Consider the following 13,357-nt stretch of genomic DNA (forward strand, 5'->3'; position numbering starts at 1 on the left):
CGACCAATCACATTTTACTACGTTACATTTTCAAATCAGTTTGTGTGACGTTGTAATACAATTTGCTGACTCGCTTCCGCGTCTATATGTCTTACCAATATTGCATATTAAAACTTGGTGATTTTCTAGGAGTCTTTTTCAAGGGGATTTCACACTGTGCAATTGCTGTACTTGATAAAATTGCGTCAGAATAAACGATCCAATGGCGTTTCGTCAGCAGTTGACCAATGAGATCCATCTTCTCCGGGCTATAGAAACATCGGTTCAGGCAGCCATTGTATTAGTCGAGCGTTCTTTGTGGTTGAGATAAGTTTTGAATTTGGGAGCATCTATTTTCTGAGAGTATTGTGAAGTTCTGGTTATTGGTAAGTAATGCGGTATTCAGCAGTTATTGATGAACTTTATTATACATATGCTAGAATTTCTCAACTTAATTTTGTTGTTGCTGTTAACTTTGTAATATGAGAGGTACCGTTGTGTTAGGCATAACTTAATTTTAGGGTGGGTGGATTTTTGATATATTGGGAATTTAGAGCAGGTGTTTGTGCGAAAATAATTTATATACAATGGTGGTGTACTATAATTATTAACAATAATCGTAATTAGCAGCATTGATGAATCTGAAGTTTAATATAGTATGCTTTGCGTGTACTACTTTCAAGTTGTAGTCCGCCATCTTGGTGTGATGTGGCAAACCATTGTTCTACGTTTAAAGTTCGCCTTGTGAATATTAGGGATATAAATGTATATGTTATGAACGAATGACAGATTTTAAAAGTTTGTTAGGGCCAGATTAATCTATTTAAATTTATCTTGGCTGATTCTATCATATTGCGCAATTTTACAAATGTGCAAGAGTGAAACTTATTTCAATGTTATATGAATTACATGTCTTGTGGTTTGTTTTTGGATTTCGAATTGAATGTGATGGGTAGGGTAGTTAATAAGGATTACTGGGAGAGCATATTATAAGATTTAAATTTGTGTAATAGAAGTTTTTGTTCATATTTCTTTGTACGTAGCACTTGCGCCTTACATTTACGGTGAAGGTGTAGGCCTACTTCCTTTGAATCCTTCAATGAAACTTTTTTTTTTTTTTTTAAGGTGTCAACATGCAGATTTTTGTGAAAACTCTGACTGGGAAAACCATTACACTAGAAGTCGAAGCTTCTGACACAATAGAAAACGTGAAGGCGAAGATTCAGGATAAAGAGGGTATTCCTCCAGACCAACAGAGATTGATTTTTGCGGGGAAGCAGTTGGAAGACGGTAGAACACTGTCTGACTACAATATTCAAAAAGGTACGTATGACTACAAAATATAGAATTGACAATGAGTTGATCTCAACTTATTGACCAAGCCGTAAATTGTGGCCGTTGGGCATTATATATAACATTTTGACAGGAAATATATCTTCCTTTAAGGGGAATGGATAGTGATTAGAGGTAAAAAGGATACATTTCAGAACACGGATTCCTTCCTTCCTTTCCTTCATACTTCAAAATTTCAACCTTGTGCACACAAAAATTATTGGCACTGAAAAGTGCCTTTTCGTAAGCTTGATGATGCGCATTTGCACAGTTGTACGTATTCCACTTGTCTTGAGATATCGCATTAGCAACAGAATTTTACGGCACTTTCGATCTTCCTGTGTACTACATAATTTGATTCGTTGGGTTTAACTGATGAGTTGTGGTGGGACTGTTGACTGCATTGAATAAATTATTGAAAACTATTTACTACATTGCATCATAAAATGCATATAATCACATGGGCTGGAATTACACTAATATATTATAATTTAGTTGTAGTTTTAAAATAGGACACAAGTTGGTTTCCAATGGCTTGAAATGCTTTTTGGTAGTAGTTTACCTTGTAGAGTAGAAACTGGATTCCAGTCGCATTTTGGAAATTGGTGTTGATTGCGTTTCATGATTTGCAGTGTTCAGAAGCGAAATTTTCCAATTCCACTTGGTTAAAGTAGTTAAGATGCATTTCAAAGATAAGTTCCAAAACAGTCTCTGTTAATCATGCAGATGAATCGTCTGTTCTATTCACTGTATCAAAAAAAAAAAGTTTCCAACTACTGCCTATACTTTTGTCAGATTGATCTTGGTGACTAGTTGAAACCTGTTTTTGCTTCTATTTATCATCTGTTGTATGTTAAACTTAGCTCCTATTTTCTAAGGTTAATCGTGGTGGGAATACTTGGTCTGTAATGCTTCATTTGTTGAATAGTGAGCTTTTACATGGTGTTCATTGTTCATGGTTTCGTGAGGTGGATTGTTTTTACATGGATTGAGTAAGTAGTTAAATTCTGGTTAATTGTGTAGTAAGCAAGCTTGACCAGCAGAGGTCCTAGGCACATGACCAAATATATACAATAATGAAGACTATATCGAAAATGGGGGGGGGGTAAGATTTTTTGGAATTAAAATATCTGATGAGGTTAAAACTGCATTGTGAGGTAGTTACTGCATATACCAAATTTGGAGCTCCTAAATATGTTCGACGGAAGTGCTAACAGCTTTGAAATTTTAACACTTGAATATTCATTTCCATCAGCATTGAATATCTACTTCCATCAGCATTGCCAGCTCTATGAAATTTTGTGAGATTTTATGGATACTGATTTTTCAACTGAATGTACTGATTTTTTAGATCTGATTTTATTTCAATTTTTTAAGTGAGAAACTCATTTATGCATTCCATTTTAGTAGTTTTTTCCCCTGCAGACTGTACCTTATTCTATGTCATACAGTGTTGTTGAACATTTTTAAGTCGGAGAATTGAAATGAGGAATCGGGTGCGATGCCTGCATCTGCCTGTTCCAGGTTGGATTAGTGCAGAACCAGGCTAGTGAAGTGTCAAGTGAAGAGTGATTGAGTAAATTTTACTTATCGTGCTTTGTTATAATTTTAGGTAAATCTTGTCAAAAAAAGATTGATTTTTATGGAAGATAAAAGAGCAAAGTTGTATGAAGGGTAAAAAAGATTGATTTTTATGGAGGATAAAGGAGCAAAGTTGTATGAAGGGTCATCAAAAAAGAAAAACATCTTAAAAAACTGTTCATGTTGAGAAAATTATAAGTGGCTGGCTAAGAGCTAGAAGGGCAGTTATTACTCTTCTAAAACATGCAAGTCTATTTAAGAAGTTCTACCGAAATAAAGCAGCATGAATGGAGTCTCAGAATTTTCGGATTTTATACCCAATCTATGGAATGGCACAAAAGGTTGGCAATGCTGATTTCAATTAGCCGTGCGTTTTTTTAAAGCGCTTCATGCCTTTGCTGCAGCAAAATGAGGGTCGAAAAAAAACGTAAGTAGGTCAAATGACTGCAAAATGGTGGACAATTAATATTGGCTTCTATTTCTGCCGTAATAAATTTAACCCTAAAAGAACCAAACATGTTAAATAATTTCGACTTCTATGAGAATGACATTGGATTATTATTACTAGACGATTTTGACAATAATAAACGTTGCAAAAGACCAAAACACACAATCCGCCATGATGGATCGTGCAGCAAACTCGTAAAGCGAAGTTTTGATTTGCTGCACGCTTGCTACAGCGCTGCTGCAGCGACGGTGAAGCAAATGTAATAAAAGAATGGTCTTGCTGCAGCGCTTTACGTCTTCCTTTAAAAAAAAACGCACGGTAGTTTGCAGCTTTTTACATGGTGTAGATTTCAACTCTGAACTGTTGAGGTTTCAAACTTGCTGAACTGACACTTGTTGGCAGAACATGTTGGGTTAAATCAACCCAGAATTCACTATGAAGAGGTAGCTACTATAGAGTTCTACCCTACCCCCACTTTTCGGTGATTTGCAAACTGATCACTTTCTCAAATCGAAGTACTCACTCCCCCCATCTTCTAGGTAAGATATGACCGACTGTATGTGGCGTGTGCATCTTTTAGCTCCACATATTGATTACCAAATCTCAACTGCAATGGGGACGAGGGAATTTGTCTGGAACATACTTTTTATGAATTCTTGCAATTGAAATGTTTTAATGTAACTTAGGAGTCTGGCGTTCTGTAATACAGTGCTTTACCAAGATGTCCATTCACTACTAGTGGCTGCATGGCCTACACATGCTATATGAGTTGCCCGTCTCCTGCCAAATGAACGTAATTTGCTGCAAGATATTTCATATTGAAATAAAACAATTACCTTATTTTAGTAATTGTTGGAAATGGTGACCTTCAGCATTTAAGCATGCTTGACATTGCTTCAGAACATTCCCACACACTTCCTGTAAATTTTCACTTATATGATGCACTACGTGGGTTTTGTATGGTTTTAACTTATGATTTAGTGGTGTGTTGAACTGAGCGTTTTTCACACCCCTACTCCCTGGTTAATCTGCACAAAGATTTCTAAGGGCTTTGTTTTGATCGAAAACCTATTCATCTAATGTTTACTCAGTTAAGACCCATTGATTCACTTGATGTTTCTTATTTTGAACTGAGCCTGTCTCGTTAAAATTGACCCATTGATTCACTTGATGTTTCTTATTTTGAACTGAGCCTGTCTCGTTAAAATTGTGAGTATATTTTTCTTATTTGGCACAGGACCATTGGAGAAACGTCTGAATTTATGACAACACATTCTCCACATATATTTTACGAAAGTCTTGCATATAAAAATGCATTGCTCTATACTGTACACAACATAAACGTGAACAGACGCACTGAATATTGACTTGAGTGCTGTGAGAATCTGCTGTAACTAGCAAGATGTAGAGTGCCGGAGCTCTCATCATTCCTGCCCACCAACCAGTTTTCATGGTAGTGGGGATATCTTGGTTCGAACACTGTAGTATTCTGCTTCTAATCAATCCTATCTGTGTAGTATTCTGCTGAGAAACTTTTTCGGGTTTCTGAAAGTACGTATTTAGCTACAAAATTACTTGCAACTACTTCGAGAGTTATTGCATGAATAATTTTAATCACTGATACACACATTTACATCTATTTTTAAGATCTCAGTTTTTTGTTTTTGACACATTGTCAGGCTCTTTCCACTTCAACAGTGAAAGTTTTCCTGCACGTTTATTGCGGGAAAATGACAGCTTGATTGATGCTTACTACAAAACTAAATTGTTATGTAGTAATGCTAAAGTTGGTGCCCCACAAATAGTCGAATCTGCTGGGTGTGTGCAATATGTGGCTATCTGGAAAGATGACAAAGCTATCTTTTCCCAATCAAATTTAATTTATCGAAAACCATACCGCATATTAATGTTTTAACTTTTCATACCTGTAGTTCTTCTGTATTATAAGATAACGTGCATATTTATGAAACTTGTAGGTTGGGTTACAAGTTTTGGAAACATATGTAAATGTCAGAGCAGAGAATTTGCTTTGGTGGGTGCTGTCTTTACTATCCAGTTGTAGCTCAAATTGATAGTTTCCAGTCTGAATTTAGTTACATATATTATAATTGAATACCTCCCCTGGAATAAGGGTCTAAGTACACAGGGAAACTGTGTATAATATACCCTTATTCTTGGGTGGGGCGTATTCAGTTTATGAATGTTGTGTGAATGTTTAACTTCAGGAGATAAAAGGGAAGTTTTAAACTCTGGTTTTAGCTATGTAGACACAGTGGGCCCTATTCATAGACATTCTTAATGCGGGCATTTGGTGGATGCTCAGCGAACTAACGTTTTTCGTTTTCTTAAACCAGTGTTAGCGATATGATATGAATCCTGTTTAGCACACTTGTAGCCTGGGATAGCGAAATGTCTATGAATAGCACCCAATATGTTTTTAATATTAGACTTGTGTTTGAAAGTTTAATTTGAATGTTATGTTGAAGTGAAATTTTCAATTTCAAAGGATTGGTGGTAGTCTTAGTTGTCAGAGCTGACTGAAATTCTCAAATCTGGGAAAATTAACATTGTCAGCATTCCTTCTAAAATGCTTTAAGTTTATTCATATGCACTTTAACATCGTGGTTACATTGCACAGGACAGTTTTGTATATCAGTAGGCCATCTTCACTGTCAAGTTCTGTTTCTATTGTTATGTTAGCTTGTTCTAAATTTTGATGGATGTTTAATATTTCTGTTATTGAGGTGGTGATGAATCATAGTATGTAAACTTCCAGTTCAGCATTTGTCTTTGTGATAGAAAAATCATGAAATCCCCAATCAGTTTAGCCGGCCATAGGGTTTGAACCTGGGACTTTCCTAATGAGTCTAAAACATTACTGTCTGAGGCAACTTGGTATCTTTTTCTTGCAGTTACACATTCAGTGATGTTTTTGAGAAAAATGGGCTTACTATCGAAAACAAATTATTTGCTTATAGAAAGTCTGTTAAAGTTTCCAATTCTTAGTATACTTTGTAAGCAAATGATACATGCATTATAAAATGTGTAATGCAATCTTATTGGTGGGACTAAATTGTACGAATGTAAATTACTGTAGTTACAAAATATGTAGTCTGACTGCATATGAAAGTTTTAATGCAAACTTCAGATGAATTAGGAAATGAAACTTATTGCAAGATCCTGAGAATTCGAAATTCGTTGAATTGCTTTTGTACCTTAGCCCTACAGCTTTTTAAACCTTTGTATTTTAGGCCCATAGTTCATTATTCTGTGAATCACAAATGTTTGTGGGAAATGCATGGTATGTCAGATACTAGAGATCTAGTATGTGCACTTGAATTAGGTTTGATTCTGCAGCAGTTTTCAATGGTCTGAATTGAAACCATGAACATGTGCACATAAATTCTATATACTGTAAAATCAATGTGTGCATGCTCATAATTGTTGCAAAATCAAACTGCTGCTGCAGAAACAACCTACTATTAAGATATGTGGCAAAATGGAGTTTATAAATCAGCTTAATTAGCTGTACCTTTTGTTGTGTACACAGTACACTATAGTTTTCTAAAATATTAAGGAAGGCTTTGCTGTGTTCCCTGATAGTTGGCTAGGATACTCTTCTATTTGGATTTTATTACTTTACAGAATCTACACTTCACCTTGTGCTGAGACTACGTGGAGGAATGCAGATCTTTGTGAAGACTCTGACAGGCAAAACAATTACATTGGAAGTGGAAGCATCGGACACAATTGAAAATGTTAAAGCAAAAATTCAGGATAAGGAAGGTATTCCTCCAGACCAACAGAGACTGATTTTTGCCGGAAAGCAGCTAGAAGATGGACGAACTCTTTCAGACTACAACATTCAGAAGGAATCTACCCTTCACTTGGTTCTTAGGCTTCGAGGAGGAATGCAGATTTTTGTGAAAACTCTTACTGGAAAAACCATTACACTTGAGGTAGAAGCATCAGATACTATTGAGAATGTGAAAGCAAAAATTCAAGATAAAGAAGGCATTCCACCAGACCAGCAGCGACTGATCTTTGCTGGTAAGCAGTTGGAGGATGGACGAACCCTGTCTGACTACAATATCCAAAAAGAATCTACCCTCCACCTGGTCCTGAGACTTCGAGGAGGAATGCAAATCTTCGTGAAAACCCTGACTGGGAAGACTATCACGCTTGAAGTGGAAGCTTCAGACACAATTGAGAATGTGAAAGCCAAAATTCAGGACAAAGAGGGCATTCCACCAGACCAGCAGCGATTGATCTTTGCTGGTAAGCAGCTTGAAGATGGCCGAACCCTATCGGACTACAACATTCAGAAGGAATCTACTCTCCACTTGGTTCTTAGACTCCGAGGAGGAATGCAGATCTTCGTCAAGACTCTTACTGGAAAAACAATTACTTTGGAAGTAGAAGCTTCAGATACGATTGAGAATGTAAAGGCAAAGATTCAGGACAAAGAAGGCATTCCGCCAGACCAACAGAGACTGATCTTTGCTGGTAAGCAGTTGGAGGATGGACGAACCCTGTCTGACTACAATATCCAAAAAGAATCTACCCTCCACCTGGTCCTGAGACTTCGAGGAGGAATGCAAATCTTTGTAAAAACCCTTACTGGGAAGACTATCACGCTTGAAGTGGAAGCTTCAGACACAATTGAGAATGTGAAAGCCAAAATTCAGGACAAAGAAGGCATTCCACCAGACCAGCAGCGATTGATCTTTGCTGGTAAGCAGCTTGAAGATGGCCGAACCCTATCGGACTACAACATTCAAAAAGAATCTACCCTCCACCTGGTTCTTCGACTTAGAGGAGGAATGCAGATCTTCGTCAAAACTCTTACTGGAAAAACAATTACTTTGGAAGTCGAAGCTTCAGACACGATAGAAAATGTGAAGGCAAAAATTCAAGACAAAGAAGGCATTCCACCAGACCAACAGAGACTGATCTTTGCTGGTAAGCAGCTTGAAGATGGCCGAACCTTGTCTGATTACAACATTCAAAAGGAATCTACTCTTCATCTGGTTCTTCGACTGAGAGGAGGAATGCAGATCTTCGTCAAGACTCTTACTGGAAAAACCATCACACTTGAAGTAGAAGCTTCAGATACAATTGAGAATGTAAAAGCAAAAATCCAGGACAAAGAAGGCATTCCCCCTGACCAGCAGCGATTGATCTTTGCTGGTAAGCAGCTTGAAGATGGCCGAACCCTCTCAGACTACAATATTCAAAAAGAATCTACCCTTCACCTAGTCCTTCGACTTAGAGGAGGAATGCAGATCTTCGTCAAAACTCTTACTGGAAAAACCATCACACTTGAAGTAGAAGCTTCAGATACTATTGAGAATGTAAAAGCGAAAATCCAGGACAAAGAAGGCATTCCCCCTGACCAGCAGCGACTGATCTTTGCTGGTAAGCAGCTTGAAGATGGCCGGACCCTGTCTGATTACAACATTCAGAAGGAATCTACTCTTCACCTGGTTCTTCGACTGAGAGGAGGAATGCAGATTTTTGTGAAAACACTTACTGGAAAAACCATCACACTTGAAGTGGAAGCTTCAGATACTATTGAGAATGTAAAAGCAAAAATCCAGGACAAGGAAGGCATTCCCCCTGACCAGCAGCGACTGATCTTTGCTGGTAAGCAGCTTGAAGATGGCCGAACCCTATCGGACTACAACATTCAAAAAGAATCTACCCTCCACCTGGTCCTTCGACTGAGAGGAGGAATGCAGATCTTCGTTAAAACTCTGACTGGAAAAACAATTACTTTGGAAGTAGAAGCTTCAGACACGATAGAAAATGTGAAGGCAAAAATCCAAGACAAAGAAGGCATTCCACCAGACCAGCAGCGACTGATTTTTGCTGGTAAGCAGTTGGAGGATGGACGAACCCTGTCTGACTACAATATCCAAAAAGAATCTACCCTCCACCTGGTCTTGAGACTTCGAGGAGGAATGCAAATATTCGTAAAAACCCTGACTGGGAAGACTATCACGCTTGAAGTGGAAGCTTCAGACACAATTGAGAATGTGAAAGCCAAAATTCAGGACAAAGAGGGCATTCCACCAGACCAGCAGCGATTGATCTTTGCTGGTAAGCAGCTTGAAGATGGCCGAACCCTATCGGACTACAACATTCAAAAAGAATCTACCCTCCATCTGGTCCTTCGACTTAGAGGAGGAATGCAGATCTTCGTCAAAACTCTTACTGGAAAAACAATTACTTTGGAAGTCGAAGCTTCAGACACGATAGAAAATGTGAAGGCAAAAATTCAAGACAAAGAAGGCATTCCACCAGACCAACAGAGACTGATCTTTGCTGGTAAGCAGCTTGAAGATGGCCGAACCTTGTCTGATTACAACATTCAAAAGGAATCTACTCTTCATCTGGTTCTTCGACTGAGAGGAGGAATGCAGATCTTCGTCAAGACTCTTACTGGAAAAACCATCACACTTGAAGTAGAAGCTTCAGATACAATTGAGAATGTAAAGGCAAAGATTCAGGATAAAGAAGGCATTCCACCAGACCAACAGAGACTGATCTTTGCTGGTAAGCAGCTTGAAGATGGGCGGACCCTCTCAGACTACAACATTCAAAAAGGTATGTCTATAACTATTTTCAGTTATGTTCAGATTGAGGTTCACCTAAGAGCTCTGTGTGATTATTAGGGTTTTCAAATTTTGTAAGTAGTATTTCAGTATGCCAGTTATCTTCAAATGGGGATCTATTAATTCCGAAATTAGTCCGGTGAACTTGGAGTTACAATAGGCTATCTACTTTACATTTCGCACAACTTTTATTTAATGTTACCGTGTTTTTTAATATCCTCTGGAATCTATTCCATTGTTCTGATAGAATAATTTTCATTGTGCTCTAGAATAATTTTCATCGTTCTCATACAGTAATTTTTACTTTTCAGAATCTACACTTCATCTAGTCCTGAGGCTGAGAGGTGGCATGCAGATCTTCGTGAAGACACTCACTGGCAAGACCATTACTCTCGAAGTTGAAGCTTCAGACACGATTGAGAATGTGAAAGCCAAAATCCAGGATAAGGAAGGAATTCCCCCAGACCAGCAGAGACTGATTTTTGCTGGTAAGCAGCTAGAGGATGGACGTACCCTGTCTGACTACAATATTCAGAAGGAGTCAACACTGCATTTGGTTCTTCGTCTTCGTGGTGGTCAGATTTGACTTGCCTGGAACATTCTGTATTTAAAATTTTGGTATTATGAAGTGTTGGATTACAGTTGCTGTTCTCAATTTTATCTTGTAGGTTTATTCATGAAGAGCTTTGGATATGACTTTAATTTAAAGGTGATTCATATATTTTTTGCACTGATACAATTGCTATAAAGAAATAAACGACATGCATTGATTTGGATGTTTCATTGTATATCCCTCATTTCTTCTGTTTGATATAATTAGTGTAAAGATGACGTAATTCAAATTGTACGTTAAGAAAGAGGTTGTTGTGATCAGGTCAGTGAAATGAAATTTTTTTCTGTAGAATGAGATTTGTTTGTTTAAAATTAAGTTTTCTATGCTTAAAATTGAATTTTTTTTTGTAGTGTTGTAGAAGTGTAATAATTTAGTCCCAGGGTGCAGTATACTGACTGCACTTGATGCAGATATATTTTTATGGTAGGTATGTGTAGCTATATTTTGAAGTCCTGACAGTTTCAAATTATTTAACATTTTAATCACTTCTCACATTGAAGTTGTGACAAGTTAATGCAAGAAATGTTTTTTTGCAGAGCAATTATGCACATAATTCAGGAATAGATTGTCAATGTTCAGTCAAGCAGATGGACACTTAATTGTAATTGTCATTTGTGGCATTTAACGTTAACAATCTTATTCAAATATTGAAAAATTACTTCATTGTTGACGTGACTCCATATTAGAAACCATTAAAACAGAAAGGTGCCTTTAAATACATAATTGCGAATAGGCCTATTGATTTTTGTGAAAAAATGTTCCAGTAAAACAATCTTTCCATGTATTCTGTGCAGCTTTACAGAAACTTAAACTGTAGCTTTGAAAAAAAAATCACTTTGGTTGTGCATTTCTTAAATGAAATGCTGTTGAAATGATAGATGCAGGATATTTCTCTTGAATGATAGGTTAGAGTTTATCTTAAACCTTAATGAGAATTTAAAGTTCAGACGTGCAGTTTACTGGGGTTTTTTTTTTATTTTCCCGGGGGGGGGGGGGGAGAATTGATACATTGCTGTTTCTCGAGTGTGCACCTGAAGTATGGAGTGGTCTAAAGTAGATTCATAAAGCATTGTAAATTATGCGTAGTGTTGTGGAATTCTGGTGATATTGACTTACAATAAAACAATGGAACATGTCTGAACATGTAAGGTCAGAGGACTCCAAAATGAGAGAAAAAGCAAGGTAGTACAGAATTACTGGCAACTGTTGTTACAATTATACAAGTCATTGCTAAGATGTTAAATTCTTTTAATTGGTTATTTAACGAACCTTTATCTATTAGGTTATTTAGCGTGGATGGAGAGTTGGTGTTTGGAGAGATGCTAAAGATTTGGCATAGATTATCTGATATTAGTCTTACAGTTGGAGAAAACCTCTGGAAAAAAACTAATCACATACCCTATCCAAGTGCAACTCTGGATCAGCAAGCAAATGCACTGTCACCCGAGCTACGCCAGTGGCTTTGGGAGGTTGAACTGAAGTCTTTTGTGCTTTCCTTTCACCAAAAATGATGGTATATCGTGTTACTGCTAGGAAAGGGGTTAAGCAAGCTATTTGACTTTCTGAGTGAAAGTAAAGCAAAGCTTCTTTGAAATACTTGCTTATTATGGACAGAAATGTTTTCATCTGCACTTTTATTTGACGTGTTCTTCCCAAATGGGTTATCCTAAACAAGCTATTCAACCAATTACTCCAACTTTCTGTGCTTCAGCTCCTGAACCATCACAACATCCTCAGACTTGAGTCTTCTCAAACTGACTTTTGAAAATCTCCACTTCCATTATTAGTACACTACACCCTGTCACTTCTGGATTTGAACCAAACACTTTTCTCTCTTCAACATCAGCCAATACTCTGTCCAAAGAATGTTCATCACAGTGGGCTACTTTGATTGTCAAAACCAGCACGTTTAATATCTTTGGTTTTTTCTTATTTTTAATGAATTGAAAAACAATTTTTATAGTTTTTTTTTTTGTATGTATTTTTCATTCCTATGTTTCATTTTAAAATAATTTTCTTTGATTTAAAATATTCGTTTTAATTGTATACTTAAATTAAAAATGTTTGGCAATGAAATTTTGATTACTCGAAAAGGAAAATGTAGTTTCATTGTAGGTATTTCTTAATTATAATGTGGCTTCGAAATAATATCGATTTTTCTTAGTGTGATATTTCGAATTTTTTAACTGTTAATTCAAGGTTTCATATTTGTATTTAAATTAAATATCCCCATTAAAGAAGCACATTATGTTGGTACTATGATTTAATTCATCTTGATATTTTACTTCAATGTGCTGACAATTTCTGGACAAACTTCTGGAATTATTTGTCCAATAGCCCTATTTGCTGAAGGCTTGTAAATGAATCCCCTTTACCAAGAATTATGAAGTCAGGGTGAACCTGAAATATTGATATACCGACAGTCAACCAAAATTAGCGTTTTACATACTTCGTTAATTACACAGTAATGTTCTTCAAAGGATGAATTAAGTTAGTAGGCCTCGGCAGCATAGTTTATATAGTGCTGGCCTTCTATGTTTGAGATTGTGGGTTCGATCCCAGCATTTAAGTGTGTTTAAATGCGACAGGCTCATGTCAATAGATTTACTGGTATGTAAAAGCCCCTGCAGGACAAAATTCTGGCACATCAGTGATGCTGATATAACTGCTGGAGTTGTGAGCGCCGTTAAAGCATAATTTAAATTTTTTGAATTGAGTTTAGTATAATTATACTATCCTATCTTGACTTGAGATTGGTTCTCGCATGTTGGTGGCTGCTTTTTTTTG

The 13,357-nt window shown here is 36.9% G+C and overlaps 1 protein-coding gene across 1 annotated transcript; it reads left to right on the forward strand.

Moving 5' to 3' along the window:
• The first annotated feature begins 206 nt into the window (after positions 1-206).
• On the forward strand, positions 207-10,727 carry LOC138698091 (polyubiquitin-A). The gene is made up of 4 exons (XM_069823796.1): positions 207-365; positions 1,105-1,302; positions 6,986-9,949; positions 10,269-10,727. Exons 2-4 carry the CDS (start codon positions 1,113-1,115, stop codon positions 10,541-10,543), a joined length of 3,429 nt encoding a protein of 1,142 aa, XP_069679897.1. The 5' UTR covers positions 207-365; positions 1,105-1,112; the 3' UTR covers positions 10,544-10,727.
• The last annotated feature ends 2,630 nt before the right edge of the window (positions 10,728-13,357 follow it).

The sequence above is a fragment of the Periplaneta americana genome, chromosome 4 (assembly GCF_040183065.1).
Source record: "Periplaneta americana isolate PAMFEO1 chromosome 4, P.americana_PAMFEO1_priV1, whole genome shotgun sequence".
In the NCBI taxonomy this organism is placed as follows: Eukaryota; Metazoa; Arthropoda; class Insecta; order Blattodea; family Blattidae; genus Periplaneta; species Periplaneta americana.

Excerpts from the sequence above, each read along its gene's own strand:
- LOC138698091 (XM_069823796.1), top strand. The coding sequence starts at position 1,113 with ATGCAGATTTTTGTGAAAACTCTGACTGGGAAAACCATTACACTAGAA. Across the intron at positions 1,303-6,985 it reads TGACTACAATATTCAAAAAG|AATCTACACTTCACCTTGTG; the intron begins GTACGTATGACT and ends ATTACTTTACAG. Across the intron at positions 9,950-10,268 it reads AGACTACAACATTCAAAAAG|AATCTACACTTCATCTAGTC; the intron begins GTATGTCTATAA and ends TTTACTTTTCAG.